General features: G+C 29.8%; 2 protein-coding genes across 3 annotated transcripts; both read left to right on the forward strand.

The window, feature by feature from the left end:
• Positions 1-9: 9 nt before the first annotated feature.
• Positions 10-14,016, forward strand: Dnah3 (dynein heavy chain 3, axonemal). The gene is made up of 11 exons (XM_035092885.1): positions 10-625; positions 756-991; positions 1,064-1,333; positions 1,605-1,967; positions 2,047-2,257; positions 2,332-6,384; positions 6,448-6,753; positions 6,829-11,868; positions 11,938-12,095; positions 12,168-12,942; positions 13,632-14,016. The coding sequence occupies exons 1-11, from the start codon at positions 38-40 to the stop codon at positions 13,926-13,928; spliced, it is 12,297 nt and encodes a 4,098-aa protein (XP_034948776.1). The 5' UTR covers positions 10-37; the 3' UTR covers positions 13,929-14,016.
• A 128-nt stretch (positions 14,017-14,144) lies between these two features.
• FoxK (forkhead box K) lies at positions 14,145-17,702 on the forward strand. Of its 2 annotated transcripts, XM_035092878.1 has the most exons (6): positions 14,145-15,169; positions 15,752-15,924; positions 16,024-16,528; positions 16,948-17,207; positions 17,282-17,384; positions 17,457-17,702. In XM_035092878.1, the coding sequence occupies exons 1-6, from the start codon at positions 14,808-14,810 to the stop codon at positions 17,635-17,637; spliced, it is 1,584 nt and encodes a 527-aa protein (XP_034948769.1). In that variant the 5' UTR covers positions 14,145-14,807; the 3' UTR covers positions 17,638-17,702. The 2 variants fall into 2 exon arrangements, with proteins under 2 accessions (XP_034948769.1, XP_034948768.1); XM_035092877.1 differs by having other exon boundaries at positions 15,752-16,528.
• The last annotated feature ends 8,139 nt before the right edge of the window (positions 17,703-25,841 follow it).

The following is a 25,841-nucleotide window of genomic DNA, read 5'->3' on the forward strand; positions in this document are numbered from 1 at the left end:
GATTTTTAATTTTTTATTAATTTAACTATTATAAATAATGTTAAAAAAAGAAAAACAAGGAAAAACATTAAAACTGTCATCATCAACATGTTCGAGACCACGTCGAATACCGAACATTGCTGTAGCAAATATTAATGATGATTCAAAACCATCTTCTCAAGTTACAGAAGCATTAAAATATATTGAAAATCCTCCTATTTTACAAGATCAATCATGGACAAAAGCAGTGCCTTTCAAAGACTGTTTTAGGTATGTTAAACCATCAGAAAGTATTGCAAGCTCTTATACTCCAAGTGCATCGAAATTCAGTATTAATAAATTATCAAGAAAACGCAAAAAAGAAATTAAATCGATTACTTTTAACTTTTATGATGAGGATGGAGAGCTCGATTATCCACCACGAAAATATGTACAAGCTTTTGAACAGGAAATGAAAGAAAAAAATATTGAAAAAATGAAATTGCTCGAATCTACGCCTCAGAATATTATTAATCTAACAGATTTAGCCGATGGCACTTGGCTTCGAAGAAAAGAAGAAAAACGTTTGTTAAAAATTCGAAAGGAACGAAGAAGAATAAAGCAACAATTGCAAAATGAAGCTATTCAAAGAATTCTCGAACAACAAGTATGTTTACAGCTATTGTGTATTATTCTTTGATATTTTTTTGCAATGTACCTTGGATAAAAATTTTAAAGAATTGAATTGAAAATAAACTTTTATCTCATTTTTTGTAATGTGAACAACATGCTTGTAGGAATTAATAAAAAGAGAAGCAGACATGCCTCAATCAATTGAATCTCAAAGAACTGAATTATTGAATGCAATTGAAAAAGAACAAAAGGATATTTATAGTCAATCAGACACTTCAATTTCTCGAATCAATTATTTTATAAAAGAGACAATTGATGATTACCATATTGAGCCATATGATTTAAAAAATATTGATGAAGCTCAAAAAAGACTTTGGGATAAGTTAAAAAAAATTAAAAAGTAAATATTAATAGAACAATCGATAAAATAAAATAAAGATAATTATTTGATTATATGTTCAATTTTTTTTAGCTTCCATCATGTTATGAAAGAATTAGAAGTTGAAATTATTGATGACTATAAACAAAGTGTTCGTTTTGCAATTATTGATTACATTTTACTTGATCCTTTTGAAAGGGAAAGATTGGGAATTGATGTGATTCCAATTCAATATCCTGTGACACATATTCGAGCACCTGTTCCGTGGCATCAAACTGTTATTAGCTCAACTCATTACAGTGAACATAATCTATTTATTGGAAATGAAATAATGACTGGAATAAGAGAGATATGGTTTAATAAGTAATTAACAATTAAATTTAATGTATCGTAAAGCTTTAGCTTGCAATAATCTGATGAAATAATATGTCTAGTGATAAATCAATTCTTAAGAGAATGTATTTATCAACAAATTGTATTTATTTTACTAATTAATGTCAACTATATTTCTTATTATTTTATTAATCTTTTTCATATATAAAATTTGAATAAAAATTTATTAAAGATATTCTTGAATAATTAGATTGAATAATTTTTTATTTAATATAATAACATAATTTCTTTTTCATTCAAGATATTACAAAATGAGAATAATAAAAATAACTGACTTCGGAACCCTTCCGATTCCTGCGTTAGAATTAGAATCATTAGTTGAAAATGTTTGCGATAAAGCAAGCCAAGTACTCTTGACGGAATGGCTTGCAGATGTAGCTGAATTATTTCTTAACAAAAAAAATGCTTGGTCTCATTTATTTGAAATAAAAATGAATGCTTCTACAGCTCTTATTGAAAAATATTTTCGGAGTGCTAATATTTTACTTTCTGAACAATTACGTCATACAGTAATTGAAACTTTGAATGAAATTAAAAATTTTTTTATTCAATATAAGGATGGAAATTTTTTCGAAGGAAAATACCAAGATTTATCATTTATTCGGTAAGTTAATATTTAATTTATTCAAAAATTCAGTAATTTGAAATAATATTAAGTCAATATTCTCTATATTTTTCTCTAGAACTCCTTTCATCAGAATTTCGGTTGAGCCAATATTAGGAAGTACAAAATTTTTATTAAAACCAAGCATTCAAGAAATGTACCAAGTTCTATCAAGATGCTTTGATAATATTTTAGCAGTAGGCTCCAAAGTGCCAAAAATTGAAAGTGTGCTTTTTCCAGAATTCAAAGGAAGTGGGTATATGTTTTCTGTATCACGGAAAGAAGTGTTGGTAAATAAATGATTAATTATAATTTTTTAACTAATTAAATCGAGAAATAATTTAAATATGTTTTGATCATATAGGTATCGAAGATTATTGACGAAGCATTAGAATGTATTCTAGCAAATGAAATTGGTCCAGATTTATATTTAAAGTCTTACGAAAATTTACTATACATTCTAGACGGTCAAGCACATGAAAATTTAAATAGTTATTTCAAAATTGATCCTATTTCATCTTTGAAAGATTTTGGAAAGAAAATAGACGGCTATAATAGTCTCAGCAAAGAAATTTGTTTATTTAGAAACAAAATACCATTAAATATGATAGAAATAGACTGCACGTTTATAAATGAAACTTTAAGGAATATTCTTCATGAATTTCGTACTAAAATATGCAATTTTCTTTTAAATGAATTGAGAATGAACAATCACCAGTTGTGTCGTATATTTGAAGAAATTGCGGAAAAAATAGCTGAAATGCCAGAGACAACTCAACAGGTAGTGAATTTACTTTCATTCTTGATTGACAGTCGTGATAATACAATGTTTAATTTACGAAATAAATTAGCACGTTGTGCAGAATTAATTATGTTTCTTTTGGATTATCAACCGCAAGATGATGAAGATATTCAATTGAATACGCGAACGCTTACATGGCCGAAAGAAATGGAAGTCATCATGGAATTAGCACTTGAAAGATTGAATATGAGAAAAGATTTCGTGGAAGGAGTTTTGCGACAACGAAGAGATAATTTTGAACAAAAAATCCAAACCATGCAGCAATCAATAGATGCGTTTAAGAAAAAAGACCCTCCAGTTTTGATGTTGGAAGATATGGAACAAGCAACGAAAGAGATAGAACAGTTATCAGGTATTATGGCTGAAATGAGAAAAGAGGCTGAACAAATAAATGAGGAAGAAGGTCTTCTAGATATTGAAATAAGTCCTTATTTAACTTTACCTTCTATGTCGACTACAGTTGAGACTTTTGATAAACTTTGGCATACTGTTTTAAATTTTCATAAAAATTATGAGAAATGGTATTACGGACCATTTTCCGGCTTGAATGCTGAGGAAGTACGTGATGAAACTGAAAATGCTTGGAAAACTTTATATAAATTGGGACGAGCGTTATCTGATACCCCAGGAGCTCGACGTATTGCTGAAATGATTCGAGGGAAAATTGAGAAATTCAAACAATTCATTCCTATTTTACAAATTATTTGTACTCCTGGATTGCAAGCTCGTCATTGGGAACTAATTAGTAATGTTGTTAATACTAAAATTATTCCCAATGAAAAAAGTAGTTTATCAGACATGATTGAATATGGATTGTTGCCTCATATTGATAAACTTGAAGAAATAACTTTAGCTGCTACAAAAGAACACTCACTGGAGAAAAATTTGAAAAAAATGCAAAATGAATGGAAAGATATTTATTTTAATCTGATACCTTATCGTGAAACAGGTGTGGAAATTTTATCATCAGTTGATGACATCCAAATGCTTCTTGATGATCATATTTTAAAAGCACAGACAATGAGAGGTTCACCATTTGTTAAGCCGTTCGAGCATGAAATGGAAAGTTGGGAAGCTAAATTAATATCAATGCAAGACATTATTGATCAATGGTTAGCTTGTCAGGCAACTTGGATGTATTTAGAACCAATATTTAGTAGTGAAGATATCATGAGACAGATGCCAACAGAGGCACAAAATTTCCGCAAAGTTGATAAAACTTGGAGAAGTATTATGGTTTCAGTGATGGAGGATAAAAAAGTCATCATTGCAACATCTGTTCCAGATATGCTGAAACAATTTAAACATTGTAATTCTCTGTTGGAAGAAATACAAAAGGGTCTCAATGACTATTTAGAAAAGAAACGATTAATATTCCCGAGATTTTTCTTTTTGTCCAATGATGAACTTCTAGAGATTTTGTCAGAGACAAAAGATCCTCAACGGGTACAGCCACACTTGAAAAAATGTTTCGAGGGAATAAATAAGCTCAGGTTTACCAAAGATGAAGAAATAGTAGGAATACTATCAGCAGAAGATGAATATGTACCTCTGAGTGGAAAAATTTATCCTGCAGATGCTAAAGGTATGGTTGAAAAATGGCTTTGTCAAGTAGAAGAAATGATGGTTACATCTTTGAGAGACATTATTCAAGATAGCATAATATCTTATTTCAAAACTATGAGAGAAGAATGGATATTAGCATGGCCAGGACAAATAGTTCTTTGCAGTAGTCAAGTTCATTGGACCAGTGAAGTGATCGAAAGCTTTGCAGATAATTCTATTAAAAATTATTTGAACAAATGTTCGACACAGATTGAAAAAACTGTAGAACTGGTTAGAGGAAAATTAGATGTTGGAAACCGAATTACCCTGAATGCTTTGATAGTAATAGACGTTCATGCAAGAGATGTGGTAAAATTATTGGTCGACAAACAAGTCAATGATCCAATTGATTTTAACTGGATATCTCAATTACGATATTACTGGTTAGATGGTGGAATAACAGTTTCCATGATAACAACTGATGTCATTTATGGATTTGAATATTTAGGTAATTCATCACGATTAGTCATAACCCCTTTAACTGATAGATGCTATAGAACACTGATGGGAGCATTGAAATTGAATCTTGGAGGAGCTCCAGAAGGTCCAGCAGGTACGGGGAAAACAGAGACGTCTAAAGATTTAGCAAAAGCTGTTGCTAAACAATGTGTGGTATTTAATTGTTCCGAAGGATTAAATTATAAAGCTATGGGAAAATTTTTCAAAGGATTAGCTCAATCAGGAGCGTGGGCGTGTTTTGATGAATTTAATAGGATCGAATTGGAAGTGCTTTCCGTAATTGCTCAACAAATATTGACTATACAAATGGCAATCAGTGTAAAAGCTGAACGATTTATATTTGAAGGAATGGAAATAAAATTAAATCCCACTTGTAATATTATTATTACTATGAATCCTGGATACGCAGGACGTCAAGAGCTCCCAGATAATTTAAAAGTACTTTTTCGAACTGTTGCCATGATGATTCCAGATTACGCATTAATTGGAGAAATTACACTTTACTCTTATGGATTTATTAATGCAATTAATTTAGCTCAAAAAATTGTTCATACTTATAAACTTTGTTCAGAACAATTAAGCTCTCAAAGTCATTATGATTATGGAATGCGTGCTGTTAAAACTGTTCTTATTGTTGCTGGTAATTTAAAACTAAAATATTCTGACCACAATGAATCCTCATTAGTCTTACGAGCTTTAATTGATGTAAATCTTCCAAAGTTTTTGGCACATGACGTTCCACTTTTTAAGGGAATATATAGTGATCTGTTCCCTGATGTTGATTTATCACAACCTGACAGAGATGAGTTAATAGAGTTGTTGAAAGTACATTTAGATAAACGAAATCTTCAAGCTACTCCTTGGTACGTGGAGAAGATAATTCAAATCTACGAAATGATTCTTGTTAGACATGGAGTGATGATCATTGGAGATACTTTGGGAGGAAAAACTCAAGCTTATCAATTATTAGCTGATGCTCTTGGTGATTTATCAGTGAAAAAAGGAGCATCAATCAAAGAATTTAAAGTCAACTATCGAGTTATCAATCCTAAAGCTATTACGATGAATTTACTTTATGGACGCTTTGATTTAGTATCTCATGAATGGAATGATGGGGTTTTAGCTAATACATTTCGCGAGTTCGCCCAGTCCTTAAGTTTAGAACGTAAGTGGATTATTTTTGATGGACCTGTTGATGCAGTTTGGATTGAAAATATGAATACAGTGTTAGATGATAATAAAAAATTATGTCTTATGTCTGGAGAGATAATTATGATGAACAGGAAAATGAATATGATTTTTGAAGCTGCTGATTTAGATCAGGCTTCTCCTGCTACTGTCAGTAGATGTGGAATGATTTATATGGAATCAACTCAGTTGGGTTGGCAGCCTTTTTTTGAATCTTATAAAAAACAATTAAAACAAAAAATCCTTGCTGAACAATTTGAACTCACTGTAGAACTCATAGAATGGCTAACAAATCCTATTTTTAAGTTTATCCGGTATAATTGTCAGACTTTTGTCAATGTTTCTGAACTTCACATGTTTGTGGTAAGTTTCTTTTTCTCCAAGTTAATTTTCATATAATCATAACTTGAACATAAACTTTTCCAGTCTTTCACGAGAATATTAGCTACTATGTTGGAAGAAGAAACTCAAGTTAGCACTGTTTGGCTCCAGTGTATTTTACTTTTCAGTATGGTGTGGGGATACACTTCAATACTTGTTGGTGCTAGTAGACACACTTTCAGTGTATATTTTGAAAACCTACTGGCTGGAAATGAAGAAGAATATCCAAAGCCAAAAGCATTTAAATTATCTAAGCAACAACTTTTTCCCGATAGAGGAACGATATATGATTGGATTTATGATAAAAGAAATAATGGAACTTGGATTTCTTGGGTTGACATCAATACACCAGTAATTATTTATTGAGTTAATTATTTATTAAATAAATAATATTCTTTATCGAATAATAAATTTGTTTTTTTGTAGACACCATTATCAGCAAATGCCAAAGCAAATGAATTAATAATTGAAACAAATCAAGTAGCTCTGCAGAAATTTTTCATGTCGAAATTACTCAATAAATCGATTCCAGTTTTATTCGTAGGTCCTACTGGAACTGGAAAATCATCAATTATTCTCAATTATATGTTGAATCTCCCTAAAGAAAAATTTATGCAGAATGTAATAAATTTTAGTGCTAATACTAGTGCATCTCAAGTTCAAGAAATCATTATGTCTAAATTAGATAGAAGAAGAAAAGGAGTCTATGGTCCAACAATGGGAAAAAAGTGTATATTATATGTAGACGATTTGAGTATACCGCTGAAAGAAATATACGGAGCACAACCACCTGTTGAACTACTTCGTCAGTGGATTGACCATGGATATTGGTTCGATCCAAAGGATACATCAATGCTTTATTTAGTGGATATGCTAATGGTTGCAGCCATGGCACCACCTGGAGGAAATTCTAATTCAATTACACCGAGATTACTACGTCACATGTATATTGTTGGCATAGATGAATTTGATGATACTACAATGAATAAAATATTTACTTCCATTCTTGATTGGCATTTTTCGAAAGGCTTTGAGGCAAATATTTCTAGATTATCAAAAATGATAGTAGCAGCAACATTAGATATTTTTCATGGGGCTATTGACAGCTTTTTGCCTATTCCTGCTAAGAGCCATTATACATTCAATCTAAGAGATTTCCATAAAGTTATTAGTGGAATCATGCTGGTACCTGCTGCAAGAATGAAAGACCCTAACAAACTAATTAAACTTTGGATTCATGAAGTTTATCGAGTCTTTCATGATCGTCTTGTGGATGAGGAAGACCGAGAAGTATTGTTTAAAATGGTACAATACACTGTCTATGATAAACTTAGACAACCTTTGAATAAAGTATTGGCAGACTTATTAAAAGAAAATGAAAAAGAAATAACGAAAAATCACGTTCGTGATTTAATGTTTGGAATGTACATGGAACCTGATGCTGATCCAAAAATTTATGACGAAATTACTGATATGAATGACTTACAAGAAAAAATGGATTATTATCTCACTGAATATAACATGATGTCGAAAACTCCACTGTCATTAGTGCTATTTAGATATGCTATTGAACATATATCGCGAATATCTAGAATTCTTATGCAAGATGATGGCAATGCTTTATTGATAGGAGTAGGTGGTTCGGGCAGAAGTTCATGCTGTAGGCTAGCAGCAAGTATTTGTGAATATTTATTCCACCAAGTAGCAGTAACGAAAAATTATGGTCCTGTTGAATGGAGAGATGATCTAAAAAAACTTTTATTAAAAGTTGGTTGTGATGGAAAGCCCACTGTATTTCTCTTTGCAGATAATCAAATTAAAGATGAATCATTTTTGGAAGATATTAATATAATATTAAATACAGGAGATATACCGAATTTATATGGAAACGAAGAGAAAGCAGAAATTCTTGATAAAATGACGAATGTAGCTCGAGAAGATGCCACAAAGAAGACTGAAACTACTCCTATGGCTCTTTATAATGTATTTATTGGAAGAATTAAAAAATGTTTACACACAGTTTTAACAATGTCACCCATTGGCGATACTTTTAGAAATAGAATTAGAATGTTTCCTTCTTTAATTAACTGTTGTACAATTGATTGGTATACACCTTGGCCTGCAGAAGCTCTTGAAAAAATGGCCGTTGTTTCATTAAAAAATCTTGATGTAGATCATGATATTTTTCATAAGTGTGTTAAAAGTTGCATAAAATTTCATCAAGATACGCAAGAAGCTAGCGAAGATTTAAAAAAGACACAGGGAAGGATAAATTATGTGACACCAACAAGTTTCATTGAATTAATAAAATCTTTGAATGAATTATATCAAGCGAAAGTTGATAAAATAACTGCACAGCAAAATCGATACATTGTAGGGTTGGAGAAACTTGACTATGCTGCTGGTCAAGTTTCAATAATGCAAAATGAACTACATGAATTACGACCAAAGTTGGTAGCTTCTTCACAGTTGAGCGATAAATTGATGATAAAAATAGAGCAAGATACAGTGAATGTAGAAGCAAAGAAGGAAATAGTTGCTGCTGATGAAGCTTTAGCTAATGAAGCAGCTGCAGCAGCTCAAGCAATTAAAGATGATTGTGAGAGTGATTTAGCTGAAGCTACACCAGCTTTAGAAGCTGCTCTATCTGCATTAAATACTTTAAAACCTGCAGATATCACTATTGTCAAGTCAATGAAAAATCCTCCAGCAGGTGTCAGATTGGTAATGGAAGCTGTTTGTGTCCTTAAGGGGATTAAACCGGAGCGTATTCAAGATGCGTCCGGTATGATGATAGATGATTACTGGCCATCATCAATAAAAATGCTTGGAGATATGAAATTTTTAGATAGTCTTAAGACATTTGATAAAGATAATATACCACCAGCGAACATTAAACGCATACGAGATAAGTTTATGAATGATAGAAGCTTCCAGCCAGAAGTTATTAAAAAAGTTTCGACTGCTTGCGAAGGATTGTGTAAATGGGTTCGAGCTATGGAAGTTTACGATCGTGTGATAAAAGTTGTAGCTCCTAAAAAAGCAATGTTAGCAGAAGCAGAGGCTGAACTTGCTGCTCAAATGGAAACTTTAAACGCTAAACGAGCACTTCTTCAAGAAGTTACAGATAAGTTACAAACTCTAAATGATGAATTTGCAGAATGTATGAGAGAAAAAAAGAAATTAGAAGATCAAATAGATCATTGTATGCAAAAATTAGATCGAGCCAAAAAACTACTTGGTGGCCTTGGTGGAGAAAAATCACGATGGAGTGAAACTGCTGCAAGTCTTAAAGCAAGTTTGACTAATGTCATTGGTGATGTATTATTGTCTGCAGGAATTTCAGCTTATTTAGGAGCATTTACGGTCGATTATCGTAATAATTTAGTTAGTGGATGGCATAATTATTGCCAATCAGTTCAAATCCCTTGTAGTGATCAGTTCAAGTTGGCTGACATTCTCGGAGAACCTGTAGAAATTAGAAATTGGATGATTCAAGGGCTACCAGCTGATAATTTTTCAATTGAAAATGGAATAATTGTTAAATATTCTAATCGATGGCCTCTTATGATCGATCCACAAGGACAAGCTAATAAATGGATTAAAAATATGGAAAAACAAAACAAATTGAATGTTATTAAACTTACTGACTTGAATTATATCAAAGTTTTAGAGAGCTCTATTGAACTAGGTCTTCCAGTATTATTGGAAAATATTCTTCAGGAACTGGATCCTATTTTAGAACCAATTTTAGTAAAAAATATTTATAAACAGTCGGGAATATTCTATATAAAATTTGGAGATAATGTTTTAGAATACAATTCAAATTTTAAACTTTACATCACAACGAGATTACCCAATCCTCATTACCTACCAGAAGTGGCAGTAAAAGTTAATCTTCTTAATTTTACAATTACTCGTCAAGGATTACAGGATCAATTATTAGGTATAGTAGTTGCCAAAGATTTGCCTGCACTTGAGGATAAAAAGAATCAATTGATTATTGAAGGAGCTAACAATAAAAAAATTCTTAAAGAAATCGAAGATAAAATTCTTCAAGTTCTCTCATCTTCAGAAGGTAATATTCTTGAAGATGAAACAGCTATTAAAATTTTATCGTCTTCAAAACTTTTATCTGAAGAAATCGAAGCTAAACAAAAAATTGCTGCAAAAACAACCATTGAAATTGACGAAGCAAGAGATGCGTACAAACCAGTATCACATCATGGTGCTATTCTATTTTTTTGTATCTCGAACTTGGCTAATATTGATCCTATGTATCAATATTCTTTACCCTGGTTTATTAATCTATATATTATGGCTATATCAAATAGCAAAAAATCAGAAGATTTAAATATTAGAATAGAAAGCCTTAACAATATTTTCACACGAAGTATCTACAGAAATGTCTGTCGTTCTTTATTTGAAAAGGATAAATTAATTTTTTCTTTGGTGTTAACAATAGAAATTCTACGAGCAAAGGATAAAATTAATCATGATCTATGGTCCTTTTTATTAACAGGTGGAATTACATTGGACAATCCTTATAAAAATCCTGATTCATCATGGTTAACTGATAAATCCTGGTCTGAGATTGTTCGTGCTTCACAGTTGATTGGTCTTGAAGAACTTAAAACATCCTTTGAACTCGATACAAAGAGTTGGAAAAATTTTTATGATCTGTCAAATCCACAAGAAAGTAATTTTCCATCACCGTTCAATAATATTTCAAATAGTGAATTACAAAAACTAGTAATATTAAGATGTATTCGACCAGATAAATTGGTATCAGCAGTTCAAATATTTATATCTGAAAATATAGGGCAAAATTTTATTGAACCTCCACCATTCGATCTTGAAGAATCTTACAATGATTCTAATAATATAACACCTTTGATATTTATTCTGTCTCCTGGATCAGATCCAATGGCAAGTTTAGTTAAATTTGCTGAGACTAAAGGAATTTACAAAGAAAGCCTCATAACAATATCACTTGGTCAAGGTCAAGGACCTCTAGCTGCTAATATGATTAACAAAGCCATTCAAAGTGGAGACTGGGTTGTTCTGCAGAATTGTCACTTAGCAGAATCATGGATGAAGGAACTCGACAGAATATGTGACCAAGTAATTGTATTGGAAAATACACATAAAAAATTTAGATTATGGCTCACAAGTTACCCATCAAAAGTTTTCCCTGTTTCTGTGCTACAAAATGGAGTTAAAATAATTAATGAGCCTCCTAAAGGATTAAAACAGAATTTACTGCGAAGTTACCTCAATTATCCTATTGCTGATTCTAAATTTTTCTTTGGATGCTTGCGCATAATTGAATGGAGATCGTTATTATTTTCTTTGTGCTTTTTTCATGCTATTGTACAAGAACGTAGACAATTTGGACCACTTGGATGGAATATTCCTTATGAGTTTAATGAATCCGATTTAAGGATTAGCATTTTACAACTACAGGTAAAATTTAAATGTACAATCATACTTTATTTAATATACTTTTAATTGATATTGTAAAACCATTTTCAGATGTTTCTAAATGATTATGAACAAGTACCTTTCGAAGCACTATTATACCTTACTGGTGAATGTAATTATGGTGGTAGAGTAACGGATGACAAAGATCGACGTTTATTAAATTCTCTTTTGAAGAATTATTTTAACATTGGTGTAATAAAAAATTACAGGTTGGTTCATTATTTAAAATAATATCAAACAGAATAGCATTTTAATCGATTGATAAAAATATTTTTATTTAGCTATTCATTCTCGCCAAGTGGTAATTACCATCTTCCAGAAGATACTAGCTATGATGGTTGCATAAAATATATTAAGAGCTTGCCATTAAATCAAGAACCTGAAGTTTATGGCTTACACGATAATGCAGACATTACAAAGGACAATAAAGAATCAATGGAGCTATTAGACGGTGTACTATTAACTCAAACGCAGCTAACAGTTACAAGAATAGATGAAAATACTGAAGCAATTGTATCAACTCTAGCTTCGGATATACTATCAAAGATTCCAGAACAATTTGATATTGAATCTGTTTCTGACAAATATCCTGTTCTTTACAAAAATAGCATGAACACTGTTCTTCAACAAGAACTTATTAAATTCAATCGGTTAATCAAAGTTATAAAAAGTAGTCTTATAAATATACAGAAAGCCATCAAAGGTCAAGTAGTTATTTCTCCATCGCTAGAAGAAATCTTTTTCAATATAAGCATCGGTAAAGTTCCGAATGCTTGGAGTAAAATATCATATCCTTCTCTAAAGCCACTTGGAAGTTATATTAACGATTTATTAGAGAGAATTCAATTTTTTCAAAATTGGATTGACTATAACTCTCCGGTTGTTTATTGGATCTCTGGATTTTTCTTTATTCAATCTTTTCTAACTGGAGTTTTACAAAACCATGCACGCCAACATAAAATACCAATTGATCATTTAGATTTTGAGTTTGAAATAACTGATATTTATAATATCGATAATGTGAGCAAAGTACCTTCAATGGGAGTTTTTGTAAAAGTAAGTATTACCTTTATACTTTATTTAGTTTTAAATTTTTCAAAATTATAGTGTTGTTTAATAAGTTAACATACGTCAAAATTCCATAACAATTGTTTCAATTAATTTAAATTTATCAAAGTATAAACCTCTTTATTGATAAGACAAAAAAAAATTAACTTGAATTTTAAACTTTAAAGAAAAATGAAAAAAAAAAAATTATTTAAATTGAATAATAATATCTTTTTCATTGAAAGAAACAACATTGTAACTACAAAATAAATATTATGTCAGTGTTTTTATTTTGAAAAGTATGTAATTATGTAAATGACAGGTTGCATTAGTTGATGCAATGATGAATGATGTTACTATTCATTGTGAGATTTTTTGTGAATGAAAAGTCATTTAGAACATTATTTCAAGAATTGTTGGCTGCATGAATTAATTTTTTTTAACAAATGTTATTTAACGATTGGAAAATTTTAAATAAGATTAATCTAATCTATGAATAATTCAAAAATGTTAAAGTAAATAATTTAATGAGGTTATACATTGAGTTTCCTTATCAAAATTTCAACAGAAACATTATGATAATTTTTAATTCATTTGATCATATTTTTACTCTAATACACTTAAAAAATATTTATGCATGTAATTTTAATTACATTTGACGAAAAATTTGATTGAATCATTGATAAATTATTTCTTAGGGACTTTTTCTAGAAGGTGCTCGATGGAACCAGGAAATTAAAGAATTGGATGAATCAAAGCCTAAAATTATGTATGATATTTTACCAGTTATTTGGATGAAACCGGGGATCAAAGCTGATTTTTCTACTCCATCAGCTTATGCATGTCCAGTTTATAAAACAAGTGACAGACGTGGTATTCTTGCTACTACTGGGCATTCTTCGAATTTTGTTATGTACATCATGATACCTACAAAAATAGAAGAATCACATTGGATCAATAGAGGAGTTGCATGTTTAACACAGCTTGATGATTAATTGAATTTTTTAAATGGCAATTTTGATATTTCAATAATAAAAATAAATACTTTACTAATAAATGAATTAAATAAATGATAATAAAATACATTATTTTTATCATTAATTTAAAATTAATATAGAGTGGTTGAAATGTTGTAATATTTTCAACCTCAAATACTGTTTAAATTTAGCGCCGTAAAGTTAGGTTATGTAAAATGAGAATGGCGCTAGGATAACATCCGGTCTCTTCGAGCAAACAAGGCAGGTCACACGGTACATAGTACCAAACACGAGGTATTAAAATCAAATAAAATGGGTTTTTGCGTATAAAGTAAAATTGAAACAACAACAAATCAGTTACTAGTGTATTTATAGTTTAAAAGAGGTCAAGAAAGAAAATAAATATAAGAAAATAAAATAAATTTAAAAGTGTGTACTGTATCGCGGTATTGGGAGGCTCGTGTCACGTGGTGGCCACCCACGTTTCGGATTGTGGATAAACAAGGAGAAAAGAGAATTAGTGAGTGACTGTCGGGTATGAAAAGAGAGAAAGAGATCAAGTGAAAGAGATATAGAACAAGAGAGGATAAGAAAGAGAAAGAAAGAGAGAAAGAGTGCGAGGTGAGCACATTGGCAAGAATAGTCGGCACAGAGAAACGGTGTGTATGGTAAGGTAACCGTGTACATATCTCTTTTGTGGGTTAACATCCGCCGTTGTGTGTTGGGAGAGCAGTTGATAGACGGGGTGAGCCGGCCATATTACGGAAGAAATAGATACACGGTGCTACGTGCGTGCGTGGAGCGTGCACGAAGCGCTTAGCAAGTACAAGAAACAGCAAGAGAAAAGGAAAAGTGGTCATACTGACGAGTGGCGATAATCTTAAAAGATTGGCCACGATGTCGTCAACATATTCGCGAACCCAAGAGAGTGACGCGTGGGCGCTTCTTGCCCTTAAGTCAGCACCGGCAAGTCCGAATAAAATGCAGTGGAACCCAGAGACTAAGGGTGCACCAATAGCAAGATTAGAGGGTCGTGAATTCGAATATATGGTACGCCAGAGACGAATTACAATAGGACGGAATAGTAGCAAGGGTGAGGTGGATGTTAACATGGGCCACTCAAGTTTTATCTCACGACGACACTTGGAAGTATTTTATGATCATCCATACTTCTTCATGACCTGCAATGGAAAGAATGGAGTTTTTGTTGATGGTGTTTTCCAGCGTAAAGGAGCACCTGCTTTTCAATTACCTAAAACGTAAGTAAACATTGGAAAATTTTATCCCAACTTAGTTTATACGTTTATTGCTCCATCTATACGTAACTCTGTTCTATTATTGTATTGAGTAAACAAATAGAGATGATTAATTCTTCAAGATTAGTGATCTCAAGTTATCCCAGTTTTAGCCACGTGATGTGCCCATCACTGAACAGGTTTCACTCTATTACAACTAGATCATATTTCGTAACCTTCAACTCCTAAATACACTATTGATTTATGTCTTTACATGAGAGAAGATACAGGTTACTATATTTCTAATAAATGAATATTTACTATCAACAGTAATGCTTGTAAATACTTCAGCTACTTTTAAGTGAAGTAAACAATCGACGTCCTTTCATCAATTTTCAATACATTACTGTCTCTTATCATAATAAACATTCAATAAGAAAGCCTTGAATTTAATTTATAATCTTTCAAAATACATTGCAATATATTTCTTCATTACGTTGCATGATTTGCTATCATTTGTGCATTTTATTTTTACTTGCATTGTTGAGATATTTATATAAATAATCATCATAAGACATTGTTATTAATTATTGTTATTTGTTGCAGATGTACATTTCGATTTCCCAGTACAAGTATAAGGCTTGTGTTTCAATCGTTAGTCGATGAACAAGAGCATAGCAATGTTCTATCAGCGACACCAAAGCAAAGAGCATTATTGCCACCACTACGAATTAATATTCCTGATACAGGATACAGTAGTCCTTTTCCATCACCAACAGGTACTATCAGTGCTGCTAATTCCTGCCCAGCAAGTCCTAGGGCAGGACAAAGTAGACGAAATATTTCAGCTGATCTACAAATGGTTGCTGTTTATGCAGCAGCAGCAGTAGCCAATGATCCTCAGAACTCTGTGAACGATCGACAAGAGCCTGGCCAAAGTTCGAGCCGACAATTGAGTCCGGAATCTGTAGCTGAATCCCGATATCGGAATAATACTGCTTCAGGTTCTAATGGAACGACTGCACCACATTATAGTCCACCCAAGGATGATTCGAAACCTCCATATTCATACGCTCAATTGATTGTCCAAGCGATTGCTTCAGCTCAAGACAAACAACTCACGCTTTCTGGCATTTATTCTTACATCACCAAGCATTACCCATACTACCGGACCGCAGACAAGGGCTGGCAGAATTCCATCAGACACAATTTATCATTAAATCGATATTTTATCAAAGTACCTAGAAGTCAGGAGGAACCCGGGAAAGGTTCATTCTGGAGGATAGATCCTCAGTCAGAGGCTAAACTAATTGAACAAGCATTCAGAAGACGGAGACAGCGTGGTGTGCCGTGCTTTCGTGCACCTTTTGGATTATCATCCAGGTTTTTATACAATAACTATCATTTTATTTCATTATTAGTTTGCTGTGAAATCTTTAACTTGATGAATTTTGATTATTTTCATTTTAACATATATAATTAAATCATCGTAACTTCCATGTACAAAAGTTAACCTATAATTGGAAAGCTTATATTTTAATTTCAACATGAAAATCTATTCTCATATAAGCAGTTCGTTATCATTTGTACAAAAGCATTTACAGTAAACTAATAAATTTTATAATGTTTATTTTAATGGTAAATCCATTTACTTAGTTCAGTAGTAATAAAAGTTCATAGTGTTAGATAGAATTTTAAGAAATTACTCTTTGATAAAAATCGAAAATGATATAATAAGAGTTATGTATATAGTATATTGAAATAATTATTAGTGGTTTTTATTAAAAAATTTTTATTTACAGAAGTGCACCAGCTTCTCCATCCCACGTGGGTATTAGTGGTATAATGACGCCTGAATGTTTAAGTAGAGAAGGTTCACCAGGACCAGAATCTTATCCCGATAGTTCAGTTCCATCACCAGCTGGTCAACTAACAAGTCAGTCTGCTCCAGGATCACCTGGACATCCTTATGTATCACCAGCCGCGCCTTCTCATAAAACTCGTCTTGTACAGCAGATTACAGTTGTTACTAATGGCGTAAATAGTGATACCCCAAGAGAAGGTGAATAATAATTTTATCACCTTTTATAGTAAATAATGAGGCCATTAATTTTTTATCTTGTAAAATTTCTATAGAAAAATATGTAGTGTCTGGAAATATAGTGGAAGAACAAATGTTATCGCCCGCGGGCCAATATAGTCCAGCTCCTGTTATTGTACAAACAAGTTATAATTACAGGTATATAACAGTGAGTTTATTTATTAAGCGTAATATTTTCATTTACTGATAAATATAATTTGTTTTTTTTAGTGGTACATTTGTCGGTCCTGACGCAGGCGTTGGGGTGAGTAAACGAGCTCATGAAGAACCCGACAGTTCACCCGGTTCTCCTGCTCCACTGTCGATTGTCGAGAGTCCTGAGCCTTCAGAACAACATCAACAACAGCAACAGCAAAAACGACAGCGTATAAATGATGCGGATGATCATTAAATGAATTATTTAGTATCTTATTCTTCTTATAATATAGGACATCGTTATGACATTATTTTCCTATTGTCAGATGAATCGTCTGCTCGTTAATTGTTCAAAAATACTATAGGCTATATTACAATTTAAAAAAAAACCATTGCACAGTTTAATTTTTTTTAAGACGTGTTATATTTTAGACTTGAATGTCTTTAAATGGCCGTGATAATGTAAAACTAGAGTTTATTATATTAGTTATTCAAACAAATTATCTTTTTTAATTAATTATATAGAGAGTACCTCGTATTTATGATTTAAGGATATAAAATCAAAGTTATAACTACTTTATAACAAAACAGCTTCGTTTTGTTCTTTTTTTTTGTTTTGGGTAGATGATCCGTCTGACTTTACGCCCTAAAGCCTTAACTAATTCTTAATCAATGCAAATTTGAGAAGCTTATTATTTTAATTCATTATAACCACAATCGTGTTTGCAGATATAAAATTGAAATATTGATCAACTTATATTAACTCGTATTATATTTTTTGATTAATGACATACAGTAAATTTCATATAACTAATGGCATTAGGGTTAACATCAAAATAAAAAATTTAATAATTCATATTGTTAAATTTATTATAACAAAATTATTTAAATTGTCATAAAAAGTAACAATTTACTAAACCAGTATGAAAAAAAAAAAAATTATTTCAACATAATGATCATATGATTATTTTGTTTTGTTTTGAATTATATTTTTTGTATTTTAAAAAAAAAAACTCATCGTACTTTAATTGTATTATTATTAAAGATCATATTTTTTTGACTTTGAAAGTATAAATTATTATTTTCGTACAATCACAACTTATATGATTAAATTAAACTATTGGTGATATTACAAATTGTTTATAAGCGTTATTGATGACATTTTTAATATTGTATAAATAGTCAAAAGAGAATGCTTTTTTTAACTATCACGTTAAAATAGCAGCTTATACATACATATATTGTTCACGAACAAATTTAATATCAAAATATAGAACCATAAAAAAAATTCGAATATACAAAAAAAAAAACTGAAAAAAATTAACAAAATGTCATATGAAAAAATTATTTAGTATACTATTTTAAACAAAGGATAAAAACGTAAAAAAAAAGTAGTTAACAAATTGTGGGTGACTCAAGCGATTGTTATGATAATGATATAATAATATTTGCCTCAATAGAAATGTATTTATTAATTTGCGGATTGTAGTGAAATTATATAGTTTCACCAGATACATTTGACAAAAGCTTTTACTTTTCATAAAATTCAATCATCCGTCAACTGAATGTCCATTATCTCCTGCTGTGTTTTACCCTTGACTACGATGTAAGATTGGGGACAAACTTAATATTTGTAAATACGCATATTTTTTGTATATATTATATATATTTAAAGCGTTATTAGACATAACGTTACATATATATAATAAATATACAATATTAAGTAGTAGATATCGAAATATGGGGTATTCTGAGTGCCTCAAATTTTTCATACTTAGCCCTCATTAATGAAATATTTTTATTTCAATACTTTCTTTTCCTCATATCGTTTTATTTTTTATGAAACCTCTTTGAATACGTTATTGTTGAATCTCTTTAAATGATGAATACCTCAAAAAACGAATATTTAAAAATTAAAAACCAATTGTCATGTATCATACAATCTTTCGCAGGCAAACAGTTGTTCATGGTGTTTTTGTAGAGAAAAAAAAAATTAAAAAAATGATATATAAACCAAGTGACATCTATTTTTATGACAATTAGTGTAATGATATTAATAATTAATAAAAAGGTGCACATAAGCAATTTTAAAATCAATAAATAATAATTAAGCAACGAGAAAAACATGTAAAATGACAATGTTATAATCGAATTTATTTTCTATATCCTGTATTGTCTAAAATTTATATACAACAATTACTCATTAGCTTGTTTACTCAATTATTCAATTTTGTTTTTGTAAAAGTACAATATTTTAGCAATTTATTATTAAATTAATGATGATCTATTTTTTTTAACAATCAAATATCAGAGTGTTGAGTAAAATTGCTCAGAAATCAAATAAATTATCGATAATAGCAAAAGTTATTAATATTAATAAGTATAATTTATAATTTGTCCAGTACATTGAGGTATAAATATTTAATAAGTATAATTGAAACAAAAAAAGACGTATAGGCCTGATATATGTCTATGTAGACTTCGAGACTGCGCACATACAATAAATATAAAATATTAAAATGTATGTAATTCGTATTAAAAAATATTAAAAAAAATAAAAAACATTTGTAGAGATAAAGAAGGTCGGCTAAAGCCGAGTAGTTATTGTGATTCTGTTCGCCTGCGAAATAAATCTGTAAACTATTGATATATAATAATTAAAACAAAAAAAAAATTGCAAAAAATGTAACACGTCGTAACAAATAATTACTGTAATAAGAAAATAAATTTTCTTGTGTAGTATTTGAAGAAATATATCACTGGTTAATAATATCAAGTCTATAATGTTTAGAATAAAATAATATAGACCGCTTGTCATATTTTTTAGTCAAACAAATGTATTTCGTTAAAAAGTAATGTGATCAATAGTAAAAAAAAACAATTCAAATAAACAAAAATAATCACAAGTGAAAATGTAATAGTATTTATAATTTTTATGTACGATTATTGTTTTTATATATATAAATATATATAAATATATATAATATATATTATATATATATATATATATGATATATATATATATATAATTTTTGAAAATGTCTGATCACCGCATTCACGGGAATCATGTATATGTTGATTATGCAATCAATATTAAATAAGTAGTTTTAAGAGAAAAAAATTGAAACATTTTATTCATGAAAAAATGGTCAAATTGATGATTATGATAAACGAAAAAGTTAATAATTACTTTTGAGCTTTCGGATAAATTTCTGAAGAAAAAAATATATTAATTATAAATTATATATATATCATGTTGAAATTTATTTAACCTAATTAAGCAACCATCTCTAAGATATTTTTTATTCAATGAAATTAGTATCTCTTGAGTTATTTCTCAACAGTCAATTTTATGTCATCTAGTACAATAGTTGAAGACCATTGTTAAAGCTTTGCTAGCAAAAAATTTGCTTGTTGACCTATTTATGTACAATAGATGAAATTCATAAATGTTTTAAGAAATATGTTAATAGATATGGTGTAGTTATTTATAGTGATATAATTTAAATAACATGAGTAAGTATTCCTTAATAGGCTTATAAGCTTAACTAAATTTCTGCTATGATTCTTGACATATCTCTGATATAACGAAAATTTCATGAAGACTGATGTCGCATCTTGAGTATCTCCAGATATTTAACTGTATCGCAACTTGACTGGAGCAATTACCGGTTAAGTAGAGATATGAATAAGAGAAATGAGGAAGAGAAGAAGAAGAAGAAGAAGAAGTACCCTACATATGAAGATGTAGAGTGTTCTGTGTCGTAGTCATAATACAGCGACAGGCGTGAAATATTAAAACACTCATCCCTCGTCGAGTTAACTGCCTCGAGTGAAATTGATTCTCCCCACGTCCGGTTGTTTTATCAGTGGCTGTCGCACGCCCGTCGACTGGAAAAGCATTTCGTTGTTCAAATTAAAGCCGCTTACGATTTACCATGCCCTGAATAATTCTCGATGGCGAGCAGTTGTGGTTAGATAGTACTTTATACACACTTTAAACATATCTTTACTCTATCTCATTCCACCACAAAACTATTCATGGGTCCAGCTGGTTATTCAATGCATACAACGTCCAACTAGAGGCTACTTTACTCCAGACCTTTAAATAAATTCTCTTGATCGACTTGGTAATGCCTCCATTAATTTTCCTAAATGGTAATTGAGGCTAATAAAAAATCATGAGACCTTTCTCTAGCCATTATTTATTGAAAATCGAACAATCATCTGATTATCTTCAACAATAAATTATTGTTCACCTTTATAACAAAAACAAATCAATGCACGTACGAAAATAATCGGGTTCTAAATCTCAAGCACGATCAAACATATTTCATTGAATTACCCACGCGACTAGGGCCATAAAAATGTCATTCGGTTCTCTCATGTATGTGATACTGTACCATATAAAATTCAACAATAATTCTGAACCATTTTGCATAATATTCTGTTGTTGTTAAAAGCCTTTGCAACGTTGTTATGAAACACTAACAAATTTTTATGGCCATTTAATATTGATTTTAATAAAGCGTAGTCTTTTAGAATATATTGTTATTAATAACTTTGCACTTGGTAGTTGAGAATTTTTATATCAAGAATATATTTTACTGAGGATTCATCATAAAGAATGAAATATTTTATTTCATATGCATTTTTTGTTTTTGTTTTATTAGTTTAGTTTTCAAACAGAGATAAATTTTATTTTTATCAATGATTTTTTTTTAATTTCTAACAACTAACAACGCTTTTGTAAACTTTATTATTCTTAGTTCGTATACATGTTATATTAAAGTTTATTACAGTGTAAAGAAATTATTTTTACGTTCAGTATTTCTATCACCTAAGCTGTAAAAATATTTTATAAATGAATCTTCTTGCTATAAAAGCATGAATTGAATGAATTTTTAAAAAATAAACGAATTAATGACTGGTGAATTTTTAATAAAATATTTATTATGATCTTTAATGAAAAACAAAATGATAAACATACATTTAAATTGAAAACTTGAAGACTTAAAACGGTAAAACTGTTGTCTATAAACATAAAAATTTTATTTTTATGAGCTACCAATGCTGTTTGTAAGTAGAAAGAGCCTATCAATGTTATTCGTAAGTAGAAAAAGCTGTGCGAACTAGTGGTAAAAGTACAAACGTGCAGCCGGATGCAGTACTAGAGAAGAAGAGAGAAGAAAAATGGAGAGGAAGTGGAGCGATCGGCGAGCAGGTTAGTGTGCAATAATGGCAAGAGAGTACGTGCACAGGTGGCGAGAAGTGAAACGAGTAAAGAAAAAAAATCAAAGAGGGTAGTATATACACACCATGATCGTAGTATACGGAGAGAAAACCCATAAGCAATGGCCATTGGTTATGGATCTTTACGGACGTTTAATTCGTAATAGCTTTTACATACGTGTTTTGACTTCAATAAAAGCTACCACTAGATCTAATCCACGTACTTTGTAGTATTTTGGTGGACTTTGCTTTAAGCTTACTGTGAAAGGCATGAAAATTTGTATGCTGAGAAAAAATTTATTTTATATATATAAGATCAGTTTTCATTTCTGAATATTGGTAAATGAATTAACTGAAGTTTTAAAGTTTTAAAAAAAAACTAAAATTATTTCTAATTATGGAAATGCAAAATTTTAATCGGTCGATGTTTTTTTAAGTGCAGAAAAATAAAAGTGAATTAAAATTTAAACTGAATAATTACTCTGACAAAAATATAAAAGCTAGTTGAGATACGTGAAAAAAAAATTTTTTAAAATAAATAGCACTTTTTTTTTGTTTATTTTTTTCTCATGAATTTTTCATTTATCTCTATAAAAAAACATTGCATACAATTTCTTCAGGTCGACATGAAAAATGTACCGTTCATTATTCAAAAGAGTTTGTTTAAAATATTGGTACTAATAAAAGTAGTTTTTTTCTGGTAATTTTTATTTTATGATTATTAAAAAAATCTCTGGTAACAAGATTTTTTGTTTTTTTTTAATACTAAATAAAACGTGAATATTAATGACTGGAAATAGAATTTATTGATTTTCTGCTAGTTATTAAATTCGTTTTATTTTTATTAAAATGTCAAGAACGATGAGACGTTATGTATATAAATGACATTATGACAGCTTTGTACTGTAACAAAGAGCTGTCATAATGCCATTTTATAATATCATCATTAGACTTCTTATTAAATTTTTTAATAAGATCACTAGATATTAGCAAAAAATTATGTTTCAAATATTTAAAAAAAAATTATTTTGATAAATAATCCATGTAAAAGAGAAATATTTTTTGTGGTTATTATGAATTGATCCTGAAACTGTAACATGAGAAAAACCTTTTAGTATTATAAATGAATGTTGTAACTGAAATGAAAAGAGACTGTTAAAGTAACAGACCACTTTAGGAATTTTTTTTTTAATTTTTAAAACAAAATTTTTCAAAGTGCTAAGGTTAATGCCCTATTTTTTATTTATTAAAAATCTCATTCAAAATGAAATATTTCCAATAAATATATTTAATAATAAATCAGCATAAATATGATAGAACGTTTATTATATTCAATTAATTGATTATAAAATTAAAGTTTCAATTAATAAATTTATTTACAAACATACTGAATATAATTCAACATTTCCAACTATTATTTTAAATTAGAAAAGTTTGTCAAATATACATACAACTAATTTATTTCACAAATAATATTATAATACCGTCAAGTATGTAATTGAGTTTACAAGTTGAGCTGGAATACCAAGTTGTTAATTTACTCTTCTTCGTTATCTTTTCATTAATCGCGTCAAGAGCATGAGAATATCATCGAAAAGTTCATTAGTGACGCATATATCAGAAAATCAATGTTGAGGATATAACAACACCCTGAATATATAATTGAATCATAATAAAAAAAAATGACTGAGTAAGTTTAGATTGTAGAAAATAACAAACATTAATCATCTAACCGTACAACTGGTGCACGATTCACTGTGGCACTTCTATAACCTTCTCTATATATACTTGGTAGCAATACCTCTACAACACAAAAACCTCCTCCACACTACCTCTTCATGCCGTCTCTCACACCACCACCGCCACCACCATCTACCCCCAGCAATATTGCTTTCGACGTGACTTTCTCATTGGGTTGAACAACCGTGGTAAGATTGCTAAAATCGTTCGTTTTGAGAAACCGATAAATGAAATTCTGTATGGAAACACAACTGAAGCGGATGACAATCTAATAGATTGAAGAAATGACGTTATTACATAGCTTTTTCCTCCAAGAAGTCATTGATTTACTTGAAACATGAATTATGAAAAAAAAACTCAAGATATATTACGTCATTCAACATGTATAAAAGAGGATAAAGTAAAAAAATTGATAATTTTTTTTTTAAAATTACTTTCTCCTTTAGCAATATACGCTTTCATCTTTATTGAAATGAAAAGTCTTTTCGTACTTTGAATCGTCGGTCGTTCTCATTTTACAGAATTGGAATTCCTTTAAACATTCCAGAGATGCTTCTTCGATGGCAAAATTATGAAATAAACATTACAGTGTAAAATTTATTATTACGAGTCATTCATGAAATTTAAATCATGATCTATTGGCAATCGTGGTGAATCCAACTCGGTTTAGTTGTGAATTTCAAGTTGGAAAATATTTTTTATTTAAAAAAAAGAACATTCAACGATCTTGTAATGAATCTACTCTAAAAATAGGAGATCATATAATTTGTGTTGAAATCATATTTTTGAAATAAGTGGTTGTACGTGATAATATGTTGAAAAAGGTTGAAAGTAAAAAGCGTGAAAGAAATAATATAAAAGTAATTAAATAGAGAATTAAATTGATTTAAATAAAGAATGAAAATTTTTTAACAATCTTCAAGTTTATTGGATAATTTTTTTCTCCACTCAGTTATAATTCAATGTAATGAATTTTTAAGTTCCAGTAAATTTAATTACATTAACTTGGAAATAAATTTTTCATATTTTTAATAAGAGAATCATTTCATTGAAAAAGAAACTTTAAATTCTAGTCTTTTAAGAAATTTATGGCAACACGGAATATAATTAATTAAATACTTAATGATAAAAAAGTTTTGAGATAAATTATTTGATAAAAAATTTTGAAATCCATACAAAATATTCAACTCAATTTCCAATTATGTTTCTTGTATCTTTTTTTTTTTATTGTAGTCAATCAATTTTGCACTCATCTATTTCAAAAATCCTATAAAAGTTCTGCTCTCCGAAATAAAAATGAAATTGGTTATTATTCTTCAAATAAAATATGACAGATTGAAAATACTGCACACATATTCAGAAGCTGGTATCAAAAAACATTAAGTGTATACAGTGTCATAATTTATCAACTTCAATTACAATTATTTAACTTTAAATTATTCTTGACAAAATACAAATGAACAAATTATTCAATAATTGAACTGTCTA

This window comes from Chelonus insularis, unplaced genomic scaffold (genome assembly GCF_013357705.1).
Source record: "Chelonus insularis isolate UGA/USDA-ARS -01 unplaced genomic scaffold, ASM1335770v1 contig_94_pilon, whole genome shotgun sequence".
Lineage (NCBI taxonomy): Eukaryota > Metazoa > Arthropoda > Insecta > Hymenoptera > Braconidae > Chelonus > Chelonus insularis.

Bases quoted from the DNA above. Each gene is read 5' to 3' on its own strand.
- Dnah3 (XM_035092885.1), top strand. From the start codon at position 38: ATGTTAAAAAAAGAAAAACAAGGAAAAACATTAAAACTGTCATCATCA. The intron at 6,754-6,828 runs GTAATTATTTAT...GTTTTTTTGTAG, and splicing joins GGGTTGACATCAATACACCA to ACACCATTATCAGCAAATGC. The intron at 12,943-13,631 runs GTAAGTATTACC...ATTATTTCTTAG, and splicing joins CAATGGGAGTTTTTGTAAAA to GGACTTTTTCTAGAAGGTGC.
- FoxK (XM_035092877.1), top strand. From the start codon at position 14,808: ATGTCGTCAACATATTCGCGAACCCAAGAGAGTGACGCGTGGGCGCTT. The intron at 16,529-16,947 runs GTTTTTATACAA...TTTTATTTACAG, and splicing joins CCTTTTGGATTATCATCCAG to AAGTGCACCAGCTTCTCCAT. The intron at 17,208-17,281 runs GTGAATAATAAT...AAATTTCTATAG, and splicing joins TAGTGATACCCCAAGAGAAG to AAAAATATGTAGTGTCTGGA.